The 25,196-nt window shown below is 34.1% G+C and overlaps 1 protein-coding gene across 1 annotated transcript; it reads right to left on the reverse strand.

Annotated features, from left to right (window-relative positions):
* Positions 1-4,066: 4,066 nt before the first annotated feature.
* LOC117322659 (golgin subfamily B member 1-like) lies at positions 4,067-15,222 on the reverse strand. The gene is given in 8 exon segments (XM_033877596.1): positions 4,067-5,613; positions 6,122-6,346; positions 6,718-6,792; positions 7,089-8,924; positions 9,055-9,287; positions 9,447-9,543; positions 10,435-12,621; positions 15,077-15,222. Coding segments are annotated over 8 exon segments (4,932 nt in total). The 5' UTR covers positions 15,144-15,222; the 3' UTR covers positions 4,067-5,401.
* Positions 15,223-25,196: the final 9,974 nt, after the last annotated feature.

Raw genomic sequence — 25,196 nt, forward strand, 5'->3', positions numbered from 1 at the left:
ACCTCCTTGGTCGAATGTTCAAGATTTATCGAATTGTTTGCATCCAATCTAGAATTGATTGTGCGATAGTAAAAACAAAGTGAGTCCATTTTGTTTCCGTGAATTGTATATTTCAGCAAACTCATCTCAAGAAAATATACTGTACAACAAATATGAAATCAAGTAGAGAGCAGCAGTAGGAACCATGGTAAAAAAACACACAAGATAAATCAATTTTCAGCTCTTTTTTGTATGTGGTTATACAAGAAAAACGTCCAAATGTGAATATATCAGTTCAGTTTTGATATAATGTGGTGGATTTATGTATCGGAACGTGATTTAGTCACATAACACAACCTGCAGTGTGATTGTAATTGTTTGAAATTGAAATTGATTTTTTTTTCAATATATCATGCATTCTCCTCTGGTTCAGACAATCATATATGATTCACTCTCGAAACGGTTCAAAAGCAGTAGGTATTGCTTTTTTTGGGAGAATCTTTTAAAACGTAAGGAATGACAAAACAGATGGGAAAAATGTTAAATAACAAATTAAAAAACTGATTATAAATCTAAAAAATTTAAAATTAAAAACAGAAAAAAACTATGAAATAAAAACATAAACAAAACAACAACAAAGAAATATAAGTGTTCTGAGAAAATAATTTTGTGAATGAAAAACTAATGTTCCTACTGAAAGTTATTTAAGTTGATAAAGCGTAGCCAAAACTCAACAATACACTGTACATATTTACATGGTGTCCTTCAGTAGAACGAGAAACATACCTGGTGTTCCAGAAGGGAAGTGCGTCATCTGCTTCATCGATGACAAAACATATAGAATTAATAGATGAAAAGTAAAAATCCGCTCATTTTCTTAATTTTTGATTTTTAAGTTTCGCCTCAAACATAATAACACTCAAACTGAAAAAAAGACAAAAGCGTGGCCACTCTATATTTCTATATATACTGATCACTTGATTAACTGAAATCGCTTGTTAGACAGATGAATGTGGCTTTCCTTTTGGTCACAGGTCTTCCTGTAAGTGGAATATCACTGATGCTATTACAAAATCAGTATAAAACGGGTATAAATATAATGATATCGAAATTAATGAGATTCTAACAGTTGTATTAATATTTCATAAGCTGTTGTAAACAGTATAAACTTCGATCAAACAAGGCAACACTAATAGACAGAACTTTGAACACCACCAACAAACTTTAAAACAAATTACATTATTCAAATAAAATAAACAAATAACGGTACAGCTAAAATCACAAGTACACCGGAAACATGTAGCAAATATTACAAATAAGTTGTACTTATTGGAACTGTGCAAATAACATAAAACATACCACAAAAACTGTCGGCCTACAGCCAAAGTAATAATTAATGGAAGAATGTACAATCAAAATGTAAGGCAAATATTGATAAGCTATACATTGAATGCAGTGTAATAAATAGTTAACAAAATGAAAACTCCGGAATCACAGAAAATGCCAATAGTAAGAACTGCAAACAGAAATGCAATCACGTTTAAATAAATACAACGCAACATAAAAATATTATTGAACCGTATACATGTACACTTCCGGGCTTTGGCAGGGGATATCATGATTTGTGATATGGTTTCCCGGAAAATAACAATATACACCGGAAACGCTTGTGTTCCTGTCCTGAATTCATGTATCTGCTTATTTTTCAACCTTATCTCCAGGAAAAAAAATCTTATTTCCCTAAACCCATGGATACCACCTGTGTTAAGTGTTGTAGCTGGACGAGATCGGATGTTATACATGGTAGACTGATCGATCCATAACTTGCATATACTCGTACGATATTGTGCTTTTGTTAATTAAATCAATATATTCTTATGCATTCTTTTTGCTACCACGCAGGTTCATATTAATGCCCGAAAATTGAATGTTTCTATTCACCTGTGTTTCTATTGATACAATAATTGTCAGTTGATTTTTTTCCGTATCGGAGAAGATAAGGCTGCAAATGTCAACCCGATAAAAGTTTGTTCAGAGACAATAAATATGTATAGGCAATACATGGATTTCATTAAACCGATACCCACAATTCAAAAAAAAAAAAAAAAAAAAGAAAAAAAGAATTAATTATAACATGGCTATCATTATTATTGATATATTATTATAATACGTAATGACATTTAAAACAGTAAGCTGATGATAATGTAACATATCCCCAAACAAAACACAGTCTATTGATTATCCCAACAAATACTCACTGTATATACATATGAATCAAGTTATGACCCTGTGTAAGACACGACAAGAGTGGTAAATCACTTAAAACTGATTGAACCCCTTAAATTCCTACTAGCAACGTACACTGACAAAGGGTATCGCCGATGAATACAACATTTGCTCATAGTTCATGCTAGGACAATATAATAAAAAATAGGTGAGATATTCATCAACGATCAAAAACGTCTGCAAGACAAGGTGTAATTGTTAACAGACGTCTTGTGTTGTTATCATATATTAAATATATTATCGTTTCAACTAACACACAATAAGTGTCTTAAGTTACTAATTAATATTGTTTAGAAAAAGAAGTCCATGGGCTTTAACGATCATCTTACTTTTAGTGCTCTAGTACGTTTTAGACTCTAGTACTTTTGTAGTATACATACTCAGTAGCAAGTACAAGTACGGCCAGGACTACCTCAGGATCATTTTAAGAATGTCTTAGCTGAATCTCATCTCATTTAAACTTGAGAAGAAAGTTGATATGTCTTCACGAAGGTGACCATGCATTTGGTCAGGACCATTTCAGGATAATTCTAGGCAAGTTTGAGCTGAAACCTAAAGATGGAACTTCAGAGGAAATTTGAAATATGTTTTCAAGATGGCAGCCTTATCGGCTGTCTTGGATTTTGAACCGACCCGAAAAAAATAACAGATGGCCCAAGCCATCTCAGGACCACCTCAGAATCATTGCAAGGTTTAGGAAAATGCCACCGATGGAACTTAAAGGACGTTTAAAATAGATGTTGTTCAGGAACGCTCTGACAATCGTGTTGTAATATTCCGTGGCTGCTGTGTCAAAGTTTTCAACAGACCGAAAAATAATAATGCTTTGTCGGATTCCAGTCATTGACGTCCTTACTAATTTTCAGCTCAATATGGCACTAGTAGAATTGGTAAAAAAGAGTTAATAATGTGTTTTCAAGATATGAACAGCTATAGAATCTTCGATTTCAGACCGGCTTGAAAAGTATCACTTATTTAGCTACAGCGGTTCTGAAGACAAAGTTTTAAGTTTGTTCTTCGAGATGGTGGTCATCTTAGATTTTGAACCGACCAAACAAAAATCAACATTTGGTCAGGATTATCTCAGGATCAATAAAGAAATTCTACTGGTGTAACTTGAAGGGAAATTTGAAATATGAAAAGTTTACACACAGCGGAAAAATCATGATGGTTATATCGGTCATTTTGACCTAAAATATCATCATTCGCCATATGTACATTCACTTCTATATTATACAACAGTGTACTATCGAACGGTGTACAAGATCAAGTTTCGTAATGATGATAGTTTGAGTGCATTTTTTGTTTTTGTTGTTTATTTTTCTTGATTAGTTTTTTTTTTTGCTTTTGTTATAATTTATTTTGTTAGTTACTTCTTGTTTTACTGTTTAAGTCTGTTTTGTTCGTCTGTTATTGGTATTTAGTTATTCAGGCTTTTTGTATTTTGATTTTTTTTTTTCTGTGGTGTTTGGGTTACTTAATATGTTATTTATGTTTGTTACTTTTTTGGTTGTTTTGAATTTCGTTGGTTTTATGTTTGTTGGTTTCTTCGTTTGTTTTTTTTGATTTTGTTCTGAGGTTTTTTGGTTTTTGATTTTTGTTTTTCTTAAATCTGATTAGTAGGGTGGGGTTTTGTGGTTGGTTTTTTTTTTGTTATTTATTGTGAATAATTAATTACCTTTATACTGTTTGTTTATTTTGTTTTCTGTTTTTTTCTGATTGTTTTGTATGTTCTGTAGGGGGGGGTTTTGGTTGTATTTATTATCATTGATTATTGATTATAAGCTGTCATGCTTGTATGCTTACATATGTATGAGTTATAAGGCTTCAAGTGAAATAAACATTGATCAGAATAAAATCCATCATCAAATTAGATTCAAGAAATATCAAATATGTCATATATTGTACATGTAATCATTTTGTGTAACTTAAGATTCTAAAGCAAGAATTGTCGAAATTATCACATGATGCTTACGATAGGTATCATTTTTGCATTACCCTGTATGTCATGGAAGTAGTTGATTGAGTTAATTAATGGATAATTGAGCAATCATTAACATTTTTTTTGTAGGAATCTAGTAAATATGTGCGAAACAATACCACGGATTCTGTGCTATTAGACACAGATATTATATCTGTTAAACGAATTAGTACTGACATTTAAATAGTATAATATATATATATTCATCTAATGCTTTGGTCATTACGTAAGCTTAGGTAGTTCTTTCATGGAAAAAAAAGTCCACAGTCAATTAAAATCAGATTGATGACGAAATATTGATGGTCACGTGATATGTAACACAATGGTAAACTGGTAGATATGAACTAAACAACCAACCTTTGATAACAGCGAAAAGTAAACCAGAACACGAATATGATTAAGGCATTATTATATTTTAGTAGAAGTTGTCAGTTTGAACGATTCAATTGTTTATATTAAATAGTTTGTTTTTGTCATTTATGACATGAGATGCGAATACAAAATTTACAGGACAGTGTAAAATGTCAATTATTGCAATATGTATCACGTCTACTTACAAAATGATATCAATACTTAACTTGAATCATCTAAACCTATCAAAGCACTAACATATTATGAAATGGAAATTTAGTTTTTTGAAAGTTTATATAGGATAATTGAACTTTGATCTCTATGCTATTAAAAGGTTTTGGCATGAATTTTACTCAATGCTATTCGATTATCCCAGAATATCACTTATTTTCAAAGCGAGAAAAAATTATGCTAAATACATACATGTACATGTTAATCCTTCATGTTTAAATGCTGGGATCGAAGTTAAATAGTGTAGTAGCTTTTATACATTCCTTATAAGAAATTCAACCGAACATTTTGTATGAAAAGAGCAGCGGTTAATATCGTAGATCTTGTATTGAATGGGCGCGTATTTGCCTCAGATGATTCAATAGCATGTTTTGGCAAAGACAAAAAGTACATATTAAACAATGTTGTTAATCAATACGGTATCACACAAACAACTTATATGTCTATACAGTTTACATTTTCTTTCGACTTGAGTAACAGCTTGTCTAAGAACAGCCAGATCTTGCTTGTTCACTTAATACCTAACAAAAGATTACCTCGTTTTTTGTCTTGTCTCTCTGCGAGAAACGCGTTTCAAGATTTCGTGAGGATTGCTGCCATCCTGGCAATGGCTGCGGTGTTTAGATCACATTCATATAAGCCGCTCTCACTACTGAACGCCATGTCGACGATAGCACCAAGTTTTCTAAATTCCTTGCCAGTGATACGAAGACTTGTGGGTGTCAATGAGGAGAGGTTTTCCTTATTGGTATGGTGGAGCACCAGGACTGTTACGTCACTGCCGACTGAGGAAAAGAACCGATTTTAATTAAAGAGTTCAAACAAATAGAAATACATACATTGTATAAAATACAATAAAAGACATAAGTAACACTCCAGTAAGTAATATAAATAAATGGCATAATTCATATCGACTCTTAGGGGTCCTGAGTTTGATAACGGCCTCTGTTATATGAACTAAAGATGAAAACGGATTCGTTTATGACTGGATATGCGTTCAATTGCTGAGAGTAAATATTAGATATTTATTACATCGTTGAAACAAAAACCAAAAATTACCTTCATTTGACTTTGAATAATGTAAATGTATGAACTTTGAAAAATCGTTATTCATCGTTATACCATGGTTCTTCAACTTCCGTGTCTCTGTGATCCAATTGCACAACACCAGTTTTTAAAAGTAGTTTTATCAAGTATCCTCTAGATAATAAATGTTTTGAGAATGTCATTTTTGTTGCTATTACATGTAATTAACTTCTGTTACATAAACTAACCAGTAGTATATAGCTTTACCTTCGATTCCTACTAGTGCGTCCCGTATGTTTGTTCCAACTATTGACATGTTCAAACATAACACGACTAGAGGACCTTTCGGAGTGTCGGATCCCTTATGATATAGCTTGACAGCAAGACTGAACTTTGTCATGTCAATCATCAGCTCTAAACGTTTGGACATTTCTTTCGTCACCATATCAAGCATTGTCTTTCCAATAGAATTACCATACCGTATTCCTAAAACTGTAACATAATGTTTATATGGGACAAGTATAATTATGTTTAAGACGAAAGAGTATTTAACATAAAGTTAGGTCCCTCTTTAAACATTGTAAATATGAATATGCAACGATGACACTCAGAGGTATCAAGTATTTGAGAAACAAAACATATTCAATAGTTTATCAAAGAAGGAAATTAATAATATTATTCTTTCAAAGCGAAGTCAAATTTGTCATAGTTTGAAGGCTCTATCGTTAATTACCAATTTTGTTAGAGAATAGATATATTTGCAAGACGGGCTAAGTTGTCGTTTACTCGTATAAAATATCGTAGACAATGGCAATGCATATGACTAATTTCAAAATATTGTAGGGTATATATCATTAACATACCTATATCTTTCTTTTTTGGTTTTCGTAATTCTAGTATCTCCTCTTTCATATGTTGGATTTCCTCTTCTTTTTCGCCTACGGAAAAGAGAGACGGGTACTAACAAAAATAATCAAATACAGTTTCCTGAACTAGTTTCATAACCGAATCAAACTTCTTCAGCGGTACATTTATTCATGTAAGGGAGTTTCCTTAATGACGTCCTGTTTCCTGTAATGATATAAATTATTACACTATTATTATCAATAAATTGCCATCACTGAGCAAAACATTATGTTAATAGTTCTTAAAATTAAAAATCTGTTAAATCAAAGAAAAACAGCGTTCGAGCAAAAAATGTTGAACGTAACATATCAATAATATTTTAGCTTACAAATATTTTGCTTCAACTCTTCAATGTTGCATGACAGAGAATTGAGATCTCTTCTGGATTCAGTTTGCAATCGATCTAAATCCTCTTGCAGTGTTTTATTCTCTCCTTCCAATGCATGAACCCTCATCGTCAAACGTTCCATTTCTTTCTCATGTTTCTCAAGATCTGACGTCATTTTTGCCTTTTCCCTTTTAAGTGTCTCAACATTTCCTGTCATCCGTTTCTTTTCTTTTTCAAGATCTGATATCAGATTTGTTTTTTCCCTATTAAGTGTCTCAACGTTTCTTGTCAAATGTTCTTTTTCTTTCTCGTGTTTCTCCAGATCTGACCCCAGTTTTGTTTTTTCACTTTGCAGTGTCTCAACGGATCTCTGCAAATGTTTCTTTTCTTTCTCGTTTTTTTCCAGGTTTGAGACCAGTTTTGTTTTTGCTTTTTCTAGTATCTCAACGGATCTCTGCAAATGTTCCTTTTCCTCCTTGTATTTCTCCAGGTCTGACTCCAGTTTTGTTTTTTCTTTTTCTAGCGACTCAACAGTTTTTGTCAAACCATCATTTTCTTCGCCTTTTTTCTCCAGATCTGAAATCAGTTTTTCTTTTTCTCTTTCAAGTGTCTCAAAGTATTTTGTGAAACTTTTTTTTTCTTTCTCGTTTTTGTGCAGATCTGACATTAGTTTTTCTTTATCTCTTTCAAGTGTCTCAAAGTGTTTTGTGAAACTTTCTTTTTCTTCCTTGTGTTTCTCCAGATCGGATGCTTGTTGTGTTTTATCTCTTTCAAGTGTCTCCACGTTTCTTTTCAAAATTTGATTTTCTTTCTCGTTTTTGTGCAGATCTGACATCAGTTCTTCTTTTTCTCTTTCAAGTGTCTCAAAGTGTTTGGTGAAACTTTTATTTTCTTCCTTGTGTTTCTCCAGATCGGATGCTTGTTGTGTTTTATCTCTTTCAAGTGTCTCCACGTTTCTTTTCAAACTTTTATTTTCTTCCTCGTATTTGTGAAGATCTGAAACCAGTTTTGCTTTTTCTCTTTCAAGTGTCTCAACGTTTCTTGTCAAATTTTCCTTTTCTTCCTTGTGTTTCTTCTGATCGGATGCCAGTTGTATTTTATCTCTTTCAAGCCACTCCACGTTTCTTGTCAAACTTTCCTTTTCTTCCTTGTATTTCTCCAGGTCTGACTCCAGTTTTGTTTTTTCTTTTCCTAGTGACTCAACAGTTTTTGTCAAACCTTCATTTTCTTCACCGTTTTTGTTCAGATCTGAAATCAGTTTTTCTTTATCTCTTTCAAGTGTCTCAAAGTGTTTTGTGAAACTTTCTTTTTCTTTCTCGTTTTTGTGCAGATCTGACACCAGTTTTACATTTTCTCTTGCAAGTGTCTCAACGTTTCTTGTCAAATTTTCCTTTTCTTCCTTGTATTTCTCCAGGTCTGACTCCAGTTTTGTTTTTTCTTTTTCTAGTGACTCAACAGTTTTTGTCAAACCTTCATTTTCTTCACCGTTTTTGTTCAGATCTGAAATCAGTTTTTCTTTAACTCTTTCAAGTGTCTCAAAGTGTTTTGTGAAATTTTCTTTTTCTTTCTCGTTTTTGTGCAGATCTGACATCAGTTTTTCTTTAACTCTTTCAAGTGTCTCAAAGTGTTTTGTGAAACTTTCTTTTTCTTCCTTGTGTTTGTCCAGATCGGATGCCAGTTGTGTTTTATCTCTTTCAAGTGTCTCCACGTTCCTTGTCAAACTTTTATTTTCTTCCTCGTTTTTGTGAAGATCTGACACCAGTTTTGCCTTTTCTCTTCCAAGCGTCTCAACATTTCTTGTCAAACTTTTATTTTCTTCCTCGTATTTGTGCAGATCTGAAACCAGTTTTGCATTTTCTATTTCAAGTGTCTCAACGTTTCTTGTCAAATTTTCCTTTTCTTCCTTGTGTTTCTTCTGATCGGATGCCAGTTGTATTTTATCTCTTTCAAGCGTCTCCACAGTTACTTGTCAAACTTTCCTTTTCTTCCTTGTATTTGTGAAGATCTGAAACCAGTTTTGCTTTTTCTCTTTCAAGTGTCTCAACGTTTCTTGTCAAATTTTCCTTTTCTTCCTTGTGTTTCTTCTGATCGGATGCCAGTTGTATTTTATCTCTTTCAAGCCACTCCACGTTCGTGTCAAACTTTCCTTTCTCTTCCTTGTATTTCTCAGGTCTGACTCCAGTTTTGTTTTTTCTTTTTCTAGTGAATCAACAGTTTTTGTCAAACCTTCATTTTCTCATCACCGTTTTTGTTCAGATCTGAAATCAGTTTTTCTTTATCTCTTTCAAGTGTCTCAAAGTGTTTTGTGAAACTTTCTTTTTCTTTCTCGTTTTGTGGCAGATCTGACACCAGTTTTACATTTCTCTTGCAAGTGTCTCCACGTTCTTGTCCAAATTTTCCTTTTCCTCTTCCTTGTATTTCTCCAGGTCTGACTCCAATTTTGTTTTTTCTTTTTCTAGTGACTCAACAGTTTTTTGTCAAACCTTCATTTTCTTCACCCGTTTTTTGTTCAGATCTGAAATCAGTTTTCTTTAACTCTTTCAAGTGTCTCAAAGTGTTTTGTGAAATTTTCTTTTTCTTTCTCGTTTTTGTGCAGATCTGACAATCAGTTTTTCTTTAACTCAAGTGTCTCAAAGTGTTCTTGTGAACTTTCTTTTCCTTGTTTGTCCAGATCGGATGCCAGTTGTGTTTTATCTATTTCAATGTCTCCACGTTCATTGTCAAACTTTTATTTCTTCCTCGTTTTGTTTTGTTTTGTGAAGATCTGACACCAGTTTTGCCTTTTCTCTTCCAAGCGTCTCTAAACATTTCTTGTCAAACTTTTATTTTTTTCCTAGTATTTGTGCAGATCTGAAACCAGTTTTGGCATTTTTCTATTTAAGTGTCTCAACGGTCTTGTCAAATTTACCTTTTCTTCCTTGGGTTTCTTCGTGATAGGGATTGCCAGTTTATTTTATCTATTCAAGGTCTCACGTTTTTTGTCAAACTTTCCTTTTCTTCCTGTATTTTCAAGCGTTCTGACTCCAGTTTTGTTTTTTATTTTCCTAGTGACTCAACAGTTTTTGTCAAAACTTCATTTTTCTTCACCTTTTTTGTCCAGATCTGAAATCAGTTTTTCTTTATCTCTTGTCAAGTCTCAAAGTTATTTGTGAAACTTTCTTTTTCTTCCTTGTGTTTTGTCCAGATCGGATGCCAGTTGTTTGGTTTATCTCTTTCAAGTGTCTCCAACGTTTCTGTCAAAATTTTCCTTTTCTTCCTTGTGTTTCTTTCAGATCGGACAGCAGTTGTGTTTTATCTATTTTCAGTTGTCTCCACGTTCCTTGTCAACTTTATTTTCTTCCTCGTTTTTTTGGCAGATCTGACACCAGTTTTGCCTTTTTTTACAGCGTCTCAACGTTTCTTGTCAAACTTTCCTTTTCTTCCTTGTATTTCTCCAGGTCTGACTCCAGTTTTGTTTTTTCTTTTTCTAGTGACTCAACAGTTTTTGTCAAACCTTCATTTTCTTCACCGTTTTTGTCCAGATCTGAAATCAGTTTTTCTTTTTCTCTTTCAAGTGTCTCAAAGTGTTTTGTGAAACTTTCTTTTTCTTCCTTGTGTTTCTCCAGATCGGATGCTAGGTGTGTTTGATCTCTTTCAAGTGTCTCAATGTTTCTTGTCAAACTTTTATTTTCTTCCTCGTTTTTGTGAAGATCTGAAACCAGTTTTGCTTTTTCTCTTTCAAGTGTCTCAACGTTTCTTGTCAAATTTTCCTTTTCTTCCTTGTGTTTCTTCTGATCGGATGCCAGTTGTATTTTATCTCTTTCAAGCGTCTCCACGTTTCTTGTCAAACTTTCCTTTTCTTCCTTGTATTTCTCCAGGTCTGACTCCAGTTTTTTTTTGTCTTTTCCTAGTGACTCAACAGTTTTTGTCAAACCTTCATTTTCTTCACCGTTTTTGTCCAGATCTGAAATCAGTTTTTCTTTATCTCTTTCAAGTGTCTCAAAGTGTTTTGTGAAACTTTCTTTTTCTTCCTTGTGTTTGTCCAGATCGGATGCCTGTTGTGTTTTATCTCTTTCAAGTGTCTCAACGTTTCTTGTCAAATTTTCCTTTTCTTCCTTGTGTTTCTTCAGATCGGATGCCAGTTGTGTTTTATATCTTTCAAGTGTCTCCACGTTCCTTGTCAAACTTTTATTTTCTTCCTCGTTTTTGTGCAGATCTGAAACCAGTTTTGCTTTTTCTCTTCCAAGCGTCTCAACGTTTCTTGTCAAACTTTCCTTTTCTTCCTTGTATTTCTCCAGGTCTGACTCCAGTTTTGTTTTTTCTTTTTCTAGTGACTCAACAGTTTTTTTCAAACCTTCATTTTCTTCGCCGTTTTTGTCCAGATCTGAAATCAGTTTTTCTTTTTCTCTTTCAAGTGTCTCAAAGTGTTTTGTGAAACTTTCTTTTTCTTCCTTGTGTTTCTCCAGATCGGATGCTAGGTGTGTTTTATCTCTTTCAAGTGTCTCAATGTTTCTTGTCAAACTTTTATTTTCTTCCTCGTTTTTGTGAAGATCTGAAACCAGTTTTGCTTTTTCTATTTCAAGTGTCTCAACGTTTCTTGTCAAATTTTCCTTTTCTTCCTTGTTATTCTTCTGATCGGATGCCAGTTGTATTTTATCTCTTTCAAGCGTCTCCACGTTTCTTGTCAAACTTTCCTTTTCTTCCTTGTATTTCTCCAGGTCTGACTCCAGTTTTTTTTTGTCTTTTCCTAGTGACTCAACAGTTTTTGTCAAACCTTCATTTTCTTCACCGTTTTTGTCCAGATCTGAAATCAGTTTTTCTTTATCTCTTTCAAGTGTCTCAAAGTGTTTTGTGAAACTTTCTTTTTCTTCCTTGTGTTTGTCCAGATCGGATGCCAGTTGTGTTTTATCTCTTTCAAGTGTCTCAACGTTTCTTGTCAAATTTTCCTTTTCTTCCTTGTGTTTCTTCAGATCGGATGCCAGTTGTGTTTTATATCTTTCAAGTGTCTCCACGTTCCTTGTCAAACTTTTATTTTCTTCCTCGTTTTTGTGCAGATCTGAAACCAGTTTTGCTTTTTCTCTTCCAAGCGTCTCAACGTTTCTTGTCAAACTTTCCTTTTCTTCCTTGTATTTCTCCAGGTCTGACTCCAGTTTTGTTTTTTCTTTTTCTAGTGACTCAACAGTTTTTTTCAAACCTTCATTTTCTTCGCCGTTTTTGTCCAGATCTGAAATCAGTTTTTCTTTTTCTCTTTCAAGTGTCTCAAAGTGTTTTATGAAACTTTCTTTTTCTTCCTTGTGTTTCTCCAGATCGGATGCTAGTTGTGTTTTATCTCTTTCAAGTGTCTCAACGTTTCTTGTCAAACTTTTATTTTCTTCCTCGTTTTTGTTCAGATCTGACACCAGTTTTGCTTTTTCTATTTCAAGTGTCTCAACGTTTCTTGTCAAATTTTCGTTTTCTTCCTTGTGTTTGTCCAGGTCTGATGTAAGGTTCATTTGTCCGTCTTTCAGATTCTTTGTTTCCTTCTCCAGGGTTTCCATTTGTCTCTCTTTTTCATCTGCAAAGCAAACATTATGTCCATCTAGAAAATATATACATAACAGGAATCAATCATACATAGTAAACAAGCCAACCTTAATGATCAGTTGTCTTTCTGCAATAAGGAACACCCTCCTTTTATTTATAATAATAAATTAAGGTGAAAATCCCAAAATCGTTGTATTGTTAAGACAAAAAGTTCTGCTTCTGTGTTGAAAATAGGGGTATTTACAGTGGAGTTATCAAAACTAAGCTGCTGTATACGTATGTAACAATAGACCACTTCAGAGGGGGGAAGGTACATGAGTTTTTGGTTTTTATAATCAATGCTCAGGTAAAATATTGCTAGCAGTACATGTATCTTTCAAACAAATGGATAAACAACTTTGTCTATTTTTAAAATGATGCTAGTTCCAGATATGACTCTGGATTGTTTTGAATGGAAATAAATTTTGCTATTTGATTTGCTAATATTGGGCAATGTATAGGTGAAATACACAGATAGTATGTCCTTGTAAATGTGCAAGGTAACCTGGGGTCCATTACGGGTATATATATTTTCAATGGAATCTTACATAACAACGGTTTTCAGTTTTGTTAAATATCCAATGAAGTACCTCACCAGCAAAACCTGTTTGGAAGTCAGCAGAGTGTCTGCGGTCAAAAACGACGGTGTTACAATATGATTCACTGAGAGCGTCGTCTCAGTAACCCTGGGCATACAAGGCCAGGTCCGATTACTATAGCCGCTTCGTAAGAAGCCCTGAGTTTACAGGTAAAATGAATCTGAACGGCTATTTTATGTCAGAAGTGTGGTCATGAACCGATATACGTATGCATATACGTAAGTGGCTTAATTTTGAAAACTAAATACCCCTCATATAAATTTTTTTTACCACTTCGGTTGACATTAATTTATTGTACCAGTGATTTTCTTTTAACTGCACTGATTTTATTTCTTCTTTTTCTCTCTCTTTTTTTTTAACAGAATTTCTTATCATTCAAACCAGATACGTTCATAGGGTTACCTTCTCTCCTGTTACAGCGCGCAACAAAAATATCCCATGTGTAGGCACACTCCACTAAATTGATGAGCTTTCAACTAAGATCTAAACGATTTAACAACTGGTATTTCCCTTTGAGTTCAGAGAATAATAAAACTGATTAGTATCAAAAGTCATCCTTCAAGATATGAAATCTTGTTTCGAAATGTACACTGTAAAATAATATTACAACAAACTAGAGTCTTGGAACTGTAAATACTGGTTTTCACACTTGAAATATTTCATTAGATTGGTATGAACTTTTGAGTGCCATCGTTATCATTTTGATATGTTACAAATTTTGTTCTAATTTACAATATACATATTAGTATTTGTCAGGGAAACATCTCTTGTTATGATGATGTACATGTATGTATAAATCTATGATTAACATTGGAATGTAATGGGAATAGGCTTTATTCGTGAATTAATGGATCTATTCAACTTTTACCTATAATGAATTTTGGTCGTTTCTTACTGGTGTTATCTTCAAAATTTAAATTAATTTGACTTATATGATATGTGTTTTGCTAGATATCTTAAAAGCTTGCAAACCATGTGACTAAGAGATATTACATGTCAATAACTGTAACGATCACTGCTATCATGTGGTAGAGAATATAAAAATGTGTATAATATATATTATTAATTCAAAATTTAGAATGTTCTTCTCCTCAATAAGAATTTTTTTCATAATTGTTTTTATTTTAATCGATATCTAAAATAAATTGCCACTATATTATCATTATAAATTGTGTAAAATATCACATATCTTCCCAAGAGTCCAAATTTTAATGAGTTTCAATCCACCATCGGATATGATATTTTATACCATTAATGCCAAGATGATGAACTTCTCACTGAATAATTTAATAGCTGCAGATGGTTGGGTGTAAATGTGAATAAATTTAGGAATATCGCTGATTTTAAAGGATGAAACCAGTGGATCAATCTAAGTGAACCTACACACCAATTTAGATGAACACATGTTTCATGTAAGAAGTTCCAGTGACCAGTAATGCAAGCGATCAGGCCCAAACAATATTTCTTGATGTAGGTGGAAGGCAAATATGAGTCAGACTGCCCTACTTTTAATAACTCGAATACCTATTCTGGATGGGCATGTGTCCCAAATATGAAGTTCTAGTGACAAGAAGGCCGAAAAGACATTTTCTTTGATGGAGGTCATAGGTGAAAATGTAAGTCAGAGTGACCTATGTTTATTCCATGACACTCCGCCTCACCCAATCCAAACCATGCCCTAAATATGAAATTCCAGAGACCAGTAGTGTAAGAGACAAAGTCTAGACAAGATAAAGCGCAGACGGACGTAGACGACGCAAAACTATTACCCCGTCCTCCCGGTTGTTGATGGAGGACTTATAACATTCACATTATAAATACGTTGCGTACAAATATCACATATCTTACCAAGGGCATCACGCAAATCCCTGTTCTTTGACTCCAGCTCATTTTCCCGACTTTCGAGAACCTTCATGTCCTGCTTTGATGTTTTCTTTTCTTCTTTTAATGTACCGATCTTTTGTTTGAGCCCTTTACATTCATCTTTCAACGAACGCACCTCCTCATTTTTCAAAACTGTTAATACAAAAATATTTTGAAGACACTCAGTTTGTATTTACTCATGCGAATGATGTTATATATCGATAATTAACAATTAAGTAACAATCAAATAAGCAGTTCAAAAATACTTTTTATAATGGCTTGATATGAAAACAAAGCAAGAGGCCGAGGAGCTTAAAACTTTTGATGATGTAATAACAATCTATGTATTCAAAATGTAATTATAACAAGGGCCTATATAAATATTAGTAAACGTAAGTCCCTCCCAACAATCTAATTTTGAAACAAATTATGCTTAAAATGTGATTTCCTTTATAAAGTATTTCAAAGTTCACTCCTTCCCCAGCGGGAAACGTGAAACCCAGTGACCATGAAATTCACAATCTGAATAAAGATCCTTTCATGCATGAAGAGTATTTAATTCTACCATATCTGGGTCATGGGAAAATGATATTTGAAATTTCAATTCATTTGAACCCTAATGCCTCATCCCTAAGCCCTGGGTTTGGACCATATCATTTACAATTTTGGTTGACCTTTCGAAATTTTTTATGAAATCTCACATAAAACGGTTCAAGAGTTTTTGAGAAGTCGATAATATGAAAATGTTAACTAACGAAGGACGACGAACGACAAGCTTTCCTTGAAGGGACTCAATGGTAAGATTTAGTTCTTTTCTCCGGAAGCTTAAAAGTATACTATTGATTAACAAAATGATAGCCACTTTGTCTGAAAAATAAACAAAACCTGTATGCGTCACACCTTCGCCGATCAGTACTCCATGTCGTACATAAAGGTAGCCGACTTATTATAAATATTACCCCCTTTCACGTTTAAGACAACAGCAAATACAAATATCTCCACTTTCTTTTCTATTAAGTATTTTTTCTGTGCCGGAATCAAAAGCAGGATAGCTAAATTCAACTGTCGCGCAATATCAGAGAAAACATCCACCCCAAACTAACGACTCCCCCGACCGAATAGCAAGTGAAGACAACCGCGGACGCTTATAGAACTAGAAAAAAACCATCTTCGACCAATATTTCGTTTCATCTCAATATAAACCACTCTTACAATTGATGAGGTATACTATGGAACGAAGCGTATCATTTTTTTGTGTATAATCATTTTGTACTGTTTTACATGTACATATCCGTTTATCGATGGACACGCAATATGTAATTATAACATCTATTAGGAATGAATTTGCTAATATTTATGAAATAAAATAAACATCCTTAACATATCGAACACTTACCCTGTGAGTTCTTAATTCTGTTTGAACGTTTATTCTCGTCCTGAGATTCGTTTTGCTCATAAAGGTCTGGTTGCAGGCAAATTCGATCCTTCTGGATTGAATCAAATTGTTCTGTTGTCGAGCCCTTTTTGAAGGAAATGCGTACCATCTGATCCTTAGTAAAACCTTTAAAGAAATGGTATGGAACTGATCTTATTTTGTTATGATTGCTTAATTATGCCATAATTTGAAAATTAATGAAATACTTTGTTTTACGTTTATTTCAAATTTTATTGTGCAGAAAATGGTGATCAAAGGTAATCTGCCATATTTTCAAACTGAAAACATATTGCTGGCCATGAGAAAAGACATCACATAAAACTTATTAACACTTATATCCGTAGCTTCAGCATTAAATTTGCATCCCCATTTAATTCTTATCCGTGTGAATATTTTTGATGGAAAGCTTATCCGATGGTCATTAAATGAATAAAATATTCATTCCCCACAAAATATTGTCAGTTGGAAATTCGTCACGAGATACTCTATATTTTCCCTTTTTATCTGCCAGAAAATTTTGGATAAGTCAATTTTGATGACCGTAAAATGTATAAACACATGACAATACATATCCTTATACAAATTACATTATGTTTGTAAGCAATCATATCAATATAAAAGTCCTTTCACTTACGAAGACCTCTATCTAAGTCACGGTTCTTACTGGTTAGTTCATCATTCGCCTCTTTCAGTTTCCGAATGTGTTCTTCGTAATTGGCTTTCTGCATCTGATTGTCTTTTTCCAATTGCTGTATTTTTCGATCATGTGCACCTTAAATGAACATAAATATATTTTTTACCCGATTGTTATGGCATATTGATTCACATCAGCGAAATAATAAAACATCATGAAATACAGTTGACGATGCAATGTTCATCATGTTATTTCCTTAAGTAAGCGTTCAGTTCCCACATCACTTGTATGAGTATGTGATGATTTCAAACCAACGTTGAAGCATACATATATTGATATTTAAATCTAAAGTTTAATTACTTAAGGTCAGCAAGAGCCCCAATGTGTGACGGTGCAATTGCCAATAAACACAAAGCAAAAGCGACCATTTTGGATCTAGAATTACGGATAATAACCACATGATAATGCGCCCTTATGTATTGCCTTGTACAATACATGCTGACAACATATCATCATTAGTTTTTAAAAGAGCAGCTTTGACCTTGACGGAAGGAACTTTTTAAAATTCTTACTGTACATTTGCACAGTGTTTAATCATGTGAAATTTAATAGTTTTCCTTTCTGTAAAGCAATATGTTTTGACATTATATTACCGGTTCTTCTTTTAGTAACATCGACCTTTAGCTGCTTTCGTAAGCTTTATAAACCCCATTGTATACCTGCCCCTCACCATGATACGAGGTAATTTTGAGGTAAAGTTTAAAAGAATGGGGGCTAGTCCCGTAAGTAAATCGGAATTTCAAAATCCGTTTTAATTTCCATTCAAATCGTCGCATGAAAAGCACATGCGCAGATAGGCCTAATGCGGAATGGAGAAAAGAAATCAACCCTTGTCTTCTTTAGACACCAAGTATACAAACCACAAGTATGCTGAGTGACTACGAACAGAGGAATTGACGAATTGTGATTGGTAAAGGGAGGCCGCACTGTCATACGGGCATGACTATTGGTTCTTAGGGTCGTTATTCCAAGAAAATAATGATAAGATAAAAAGAAGCCATGTCAAGCAACGATAAAAACAGCATTTAAAAACGATGGAAGAACACTTCCAATTACATGTAACTAATAAAATAGGATATAACATTTCCAATGAAGGTAACCTGCTTCTGGTTCCTAAAAATCACAAATACTGAGAACAATACGTTACAACATTTTATATTTTCACCCGTAGATTTATTTTTGTTCAAGATTGCGACTGAGGTGTGCCCTTCTATAACATAGCGGACTGAAATTAAGTGTTAAATCATTTCATATATAAACAAATTATATTAACTTACAGAAAGACTTAATCAAAAATCAAAATCAAAAGAACGACACGTGGCGTAAGGTGTATTGTTATACATAATACATATGTAACACAATAGATTGTATTACGCCAAATTAACATATAGTCTTGCATGTGTTTAAAGTTTAATGTATATATGAAACAGGGTATTCAGTGATAAAGTATTGAAAAATCAATCTTAAAGAACGTCATCTCACAAAGATTTGTAATAAAACATACTTTAATGTTGACCTAAATGCACATATATAAACATGGTGTCTGCATGCTTTTTCCCACTAATACAGCTTTGTTTATGAATGACGCGGATAGCATTTAGAAACAAGATGAAGGTGTAGAAGTTGTTGTCTCTTTGCTAAAGTGTATGTGTTTTGAATGCTTGCATTGTTAGATACCCGCAAATATGGATGTATCATTGTTGCATGGACTAACCACGAAGGTTTGTACCCATGAAATAATTTGAAAAAATCCCCGAAACTACGAAAGAAAATTTCATGTTATACAGTGATCAGTTTAAGGAGCGAAAATGAATGAAGAGATAATGGATGAACAGGTGCAACGTTAATATGCATGAATATGACGAAATTGAGTGATTTGCATGTTATTGTTGTTTTCTTTGAAGAATACAGAAATGTTCTTTCTGATCATTTTACTGCAAGCGCCGGCATATGCATGTTCACAATTTAAACAATAAATGAAATTACGTTTCATTGAATATAAATTCACCTTAAAATCACCGATTTAAGGTAGATTGAAAAATGTTAAAATACATGATGTACCTACCCATTGTGGCCTCTCTCTCCTTTTCGGCATCAAATTCTAAGGTATAAATTTCCCCTGCTGTAAGTTTACAAACTGACATGAGGATTGATATTTAAAATGTTGTGCTCTTGCATTCGTAATCTGGTTTTAGTTGTGATCATGTTGTATAAATATATAATGAAATACTTTCTTGATAGAACAATTATCAAACAAAAACTGATTACTGATTAACAAGCAAATTTGTATAAAAAACGTCGAAGACTTTGATAGACTACAATAGAATCAAGTAAACTATAATGTAAACAGTTCACAACTGACCTCGATAAACATCAAAGCCGGTAAAATAAAGGGATAAACATACCATTCCATTGTTCCATCAACTTAAGTGTTTCATATTCCTTACCCAAGGTTTGTCGTTCTGTTTGAAGACTAAAAACTTCCTTTTGTAGCGTGTCGTTGTTTGTTTTCAGCTTCCGCATCTCTCTATCTTTCTCGTCTGTTTTTGAAATATTAAACCATCAATCATCAATATATTTACACTTTCACTATTTTTACTGTATTTGATTATTACTCTAAACATACAGTTTTTTTACGGTCATTTTATTTAAGCGTTTTTCGCGCTAGGAGCATTCCGCTAAATTATGATTGCGTTAATTGTAGTTTATCTACATTGGTTTCTATGGTAATCATTGCTTGTGTACTAATTCATCATTCCGCTAATCTGTTTTAATTTGGTTTTACTAACAGTCACTTATCGAAATAATGTTATATCGATTGCCATGTATGTGATTCGGCATAACCACTTTTAATTATTTGTTCCGACTTACAAAAGTTACTGGTGGTGCACGTCGTTTTCAGAACTTGATGATAACGCTTTTTATTTCAACCGATTAGTTTTGCCAACATATAATTATGTTTCACGGAATTGCCTTTTCTCCTCATTGTAATCTTACATTTAGTTGTGCCTTATCTTTATGTATGACGTGAAAATGTATGTTATACAATGTACGTAGGGGCCTCTGTTCTATCCAAGTAGATGTACTGGTAATTATAATGTTGTTCTGTTATCAGGTAGATGTGACTTCGACTTTAAGAGCAACACCGAATTCTGTATTTGGTGACACTACTAATCAAAATAACCACAAATAATAATTTAAAGAACTTGGTAGTAGTCGTTTGTTCATAGTCCATCATGAAATAATAATGCAACTAAAATGAAAACATTACAGGATTTCCTACCAGACCTTTGTATGGTCAAATGCGGTCTTTAACCTGACTGATAATCACACGAATTTGGTAAGGTGTAGAACTATTAGGTGTAGAGCGTGATAGTGTGATGATATGGTTTGAATATGAATTAGATCTGTTGAGGAGTTCATGAATGATACCTTTGAACCTTGTCTGATGACCCCCAGAATCTGTTCAAAAGTAGAACTTAAAGAATTTTCAACACAAAAAAGTACAAGTTGTCTATAGATTTGTTTTCTGAAAAGCCGGTCAAAATACCCAACACTATCGGGGTTGTGTATGTATTGGTCCATCTGGACAACTGACCTATATGCAAAATTCCATTGTGATAACGAGGTAGGTCAGCCTCCTACGTCATCGGTTCATTGCTGCTGAGACGACAGATACAATGATAGTATGACGACATGAAAACAATATTTGCACAATATCTACCATTGCAATGGTTTTGTAATTAAGACAGACCCATGGTCCGTTTGTCCGAATATTTTACATTAATATATTGGGTTACATCAGTGAATGTGTAGGATATTGATTACATATATTCCAGTGATGACCCCGTTATTCATTAAAAATTTCAATTCAAATCAACTTTATTCCGTAAGTTTTACGACTTATTGGATAACATTGTATATACATTAAAGAACAAATGCATCCACTCTTACATAATTAATCATTCATTCTACAAAATGATTCTTGCTGTCATCTTATACATTAACATTCAACAAAATATTTATTAATACAGTACTTAACTACTTGGGCTTAAAGAACAATAACAATACATATGTTATTAATTTCGACTTAGTAATCTAATTTGAAAAGATTTGTTATAAGGAAACAGAGAAGAAATAATTATTAAAGATGAATGTATTCTAATTAAAATCTGATAACAAATCTTTCCTACGTTTATTTGCTAGTGATGAACATTTTCCTAAATTAAGTTCTTTTATATTTACTACTTTGAGTAACTGAATAAGTTTAAACATACTAGGATTTTTAAAGTAATATGGTTTAATCAAATTAATACAAATGTCTTTAAGTAACACTTACATTTAAAGATAAAATGGTATTCGTCTTCTATATAATTTTCCCCACATAAAATACACGTTCTTTTATATTCGTTCAATACCTAAATCATGTGCATGTAAGCGAATCCTCGAAAAAAGTTTTTGATGATTACAATCAACCGGTTTATAAAGATAAGACTGAAGTTTAATATTCTCAACTAGCTTCCGGAATATAAGTCCTTTAGATGATAAATTAACCTTCATAAAACATCCTTGCTGGAAATTACTGTAAAATTGATCAAACATATACCCGAGACCGATAGTTGAAAGTTCCTGTTTTAAATTAAGTATCACTGTCATGGCTTTCCATGTTAACAAAATAGTATGTGACTCTTTGAAATTTCCCTCTATAAATGCATATAACGGGACAAATGGTAGTCATGGTGAGGTGAGCCAGATGACGCGTCGGACCACGTGACCACCTAGTGCATTAATTTTGTTTTCAGCCAGCAGCAATATCCTGTGTCTAAAATCCATTAATGGTATGATACTACGGTTTGGATATGAACCAAATGGGACATGTATTCATCGAAAGTAGCTGTATGCCGAAGCCCGAAGTACAAGGTTATGAATTTATATTGAATTACAGATTACACTCATCATTTTCATGAATTTATGTGACTTCGAAGAAACAGCGTTGTTCTTGACCTAATGATAAGCAGTAAAAATATGTTTGTGAAATAGCATTGTTTGAAAAAAAAAAGTTGTTTTTCATACAGTGATATAATCACAGATCACCATCCCAAGATGATCATGCAATAGCCTTCAAACAGACACATGTGTGTTTATTTTCTATGATTCTATAGAATTGTAATTGTGAAAGACCACCATTAACACATTCATTGTTCTAAAACTCTGATGTATAATTGACAAGAATTTCTTCTAAATCAATAATATGAAATCATGCATTGGTATTATCATTTTTTTTTCTTTTCGTTTTACGGATATAAAAAGTCCGGTTGCCAAACCTTGATTTCTCTCTTAACCTTTCATTTTCGTCCACATAATGTTTTTTCAGTGATTTTTGCATGTTGGAGGGGTGCTGAGCCCAGAACTGCTTGGTGCCACTCTGGCACCCTTAAACATTTTGAAATATTCAAGATGGCCGCTAAGATGGCTGAAAAATCTAAAAATGGCAATAAGTTACTCATTTATTACTCTAGAGTTACATTTTGTGTGTGTATACTGGGGTTTTTAGGGTCATATATACCACTAAAATCATGTAAAATACAATGCAGTAATCAATTCCTTAATTCAATCTAAAATTGCATCCAAAGTGGCCGCCGAAACCTCAAAAATGCAATAAGTCATGTATTGTTTCCTTAAAATGGTTTTGGTGTTTATGTTTTACTATGGAGATTGCTTCATAGTAACACAATCACATTCAAAATATTGTTCATTATGAATGGAAATTAGGTTATGATTAAATGTTATGCAATGTATTGATTATATTATATGCGACCCATAGAAGCCCTTCCATATGCAGTGCTCTAAAGCATTCTTGGAGGTCAGCATGTGAAACGTCATCAACCTGGGTTTTGAAATGAAATATGGTTAGACATGTTTATCATAACATTTATGCGGTATGGCCATGGTTCCGGAGGACTTGTCGGAATAATTGTTAACCAATCTGCTCTTAAACGATGGGCACTGAGCCTTCATGTCTGCAGTCGCCCTATCAAAGACGTAGCAGACATGCGCGAGGAAGACACAAACCAGAAGTTATTTCACACAGGGAGGATATGCCAGCTCGTATACGTACCTTGGGTTCGACAGACATTACGAGTATAGCATCAAGAGTGGCACTTGAAATTTGTGTGCAGGGAAAGGGCAACAAGATGTCACATGTTTGCGCTCATTACTCCCTTACCTTTTCAACAAGTTACCTGAACAGTCACTGAAAACAGAGTGCAGGTCACAGACCTTATTTGTCTGCAGCTGTTAGAACGGGTGCGTAATCTTCAGCCTACAGACATTGCGTTCAATAACAGACTAGTGGTAACTGGACTGGACCCTGCGCCACATGAGGTCCATATGATTGTCTTGAAAGAACTGGCATGAGAACAACTCACGAGGAGGCAGGCGTGATTATTTCACAGCAAATGACGTGCCTTGCAGCACAATGGCGCAAATGCATCAAAGTGCAGTAGGACGATACTTATGTATCTATCTTACTGGTTAACCTGTACCACATCCAGAATCCGACATGCTCTGTCATAATGGAAGCAACCAGTCCACAATGGCCATCAGTAGATGAACGAGCAACGGTAAAGAAACATGCTAATAAAGTACAACATCATTTGTGCAGCACGTGTTTTGTCAGGATGTGACACTATTGCCAACATGTTTTGGAAAAGGGACCGTACTGAAGGTTCTTAAAAAAGAACACACACTCAGATAGCTTGGTGAGTAGACAGCAGATATAAATGAAGTAATTTCAGAGCTCACATTATTTGTTGCAACATGTTATGGCAGCAAAATTATAGATAACATCTCCAAACCTCACTTTCAAAATTAATATTGATATCTTAACTGGCGAAGAATCAAGAAATTAAAGTCACTGCCACCAACACCAAGTCATTTGCTGAAAACGTCAAACGTGCTCATATACAGGTGTGCATTTAGAAGGCAGTAGTAGAGAAAGTCCCATCCGGTCTTGATGCGAGAGGCATTGGCTGGATCCGGGATGAAGCGTCAAAAACTCTTTCACCCGTTACACTGCCTTCCAACGTACCCCCCAACTCCCCTGAAATTCTGAGGATGACCAGATGTGGTTGCACTAGTGATCATCCGTGTATACAGCTAGGTGTGGCTGTAAGAAGGCTCAATTGACATGCACAATTTTCTGTGACTGCGCCATGGAACACATCTGTGAGAATCAGTGGACAGCATACACAGATCAGCTGAGTGATACTGGAAATGGAACTCAGGATGGATGGGGATAGAGCTGAGTGAATATTATATAATGCACTTAAAGTGGATGTTATTATTCGCACAGTGTGTAAATTCGAACAATAGTCGTGTAAAAGGATGAAGTAACACAAATATTTTCTATTGTACGGGTGTGGTTGGTGTCTTTGGTACGCCTATACCCCCATACAACTGTATGTATATGGGCTGTGGTTGGTGTCGTTGGTACGCCTATATACCCCCTTACAAGTTTATGTATATGGGCTGTGGTTGGTGTCATTGGTACTCCTATGCCCCCATACAACTGTATGTGTATGGGCTGTGGTTGGTGTCATTGGTACGCCTATATCCCCTTACAACTGTATGTATATGGGATGTGGTTAGTGTCATTGGTACGCCTATATCCCCTTACAAATGTATGTATATGGGCTGTGGTTGGTGTCAGGGTAGCCTATACCCCATACATTTGAAGTTTATGTATATGGGCTGTGGTGGGTGTCAGGGTACGCCTATACCCATACAATTGAAGTTTATCTATATGGGCTGTGGTTGGTGTCATTGGTACGCCTACACCCCTTACATTTGAAGATTATGTATATGGGCTGTGGTTGGTGTCATTGGTACGCCTATACCCCATACATTTGAAATTTATGTATATGGGCTGTGCATGGTGTCATTGGTACGCTTATACCCCCGCAAAAATGTATAAC

This window comes from Pecten maximus, chromosome 3, assembly GCF_902652985.1.
Source record: "Pecten maximus chromosome 3, xPecMax1.1, whole genome shotgun sequence".
Classification (NCBI taxonomy): Eukaryota; Metazoa; Mollusca; class Bivalvia; order Pectinida; family Pectinidae; genus Pecten; species Pecten maximus.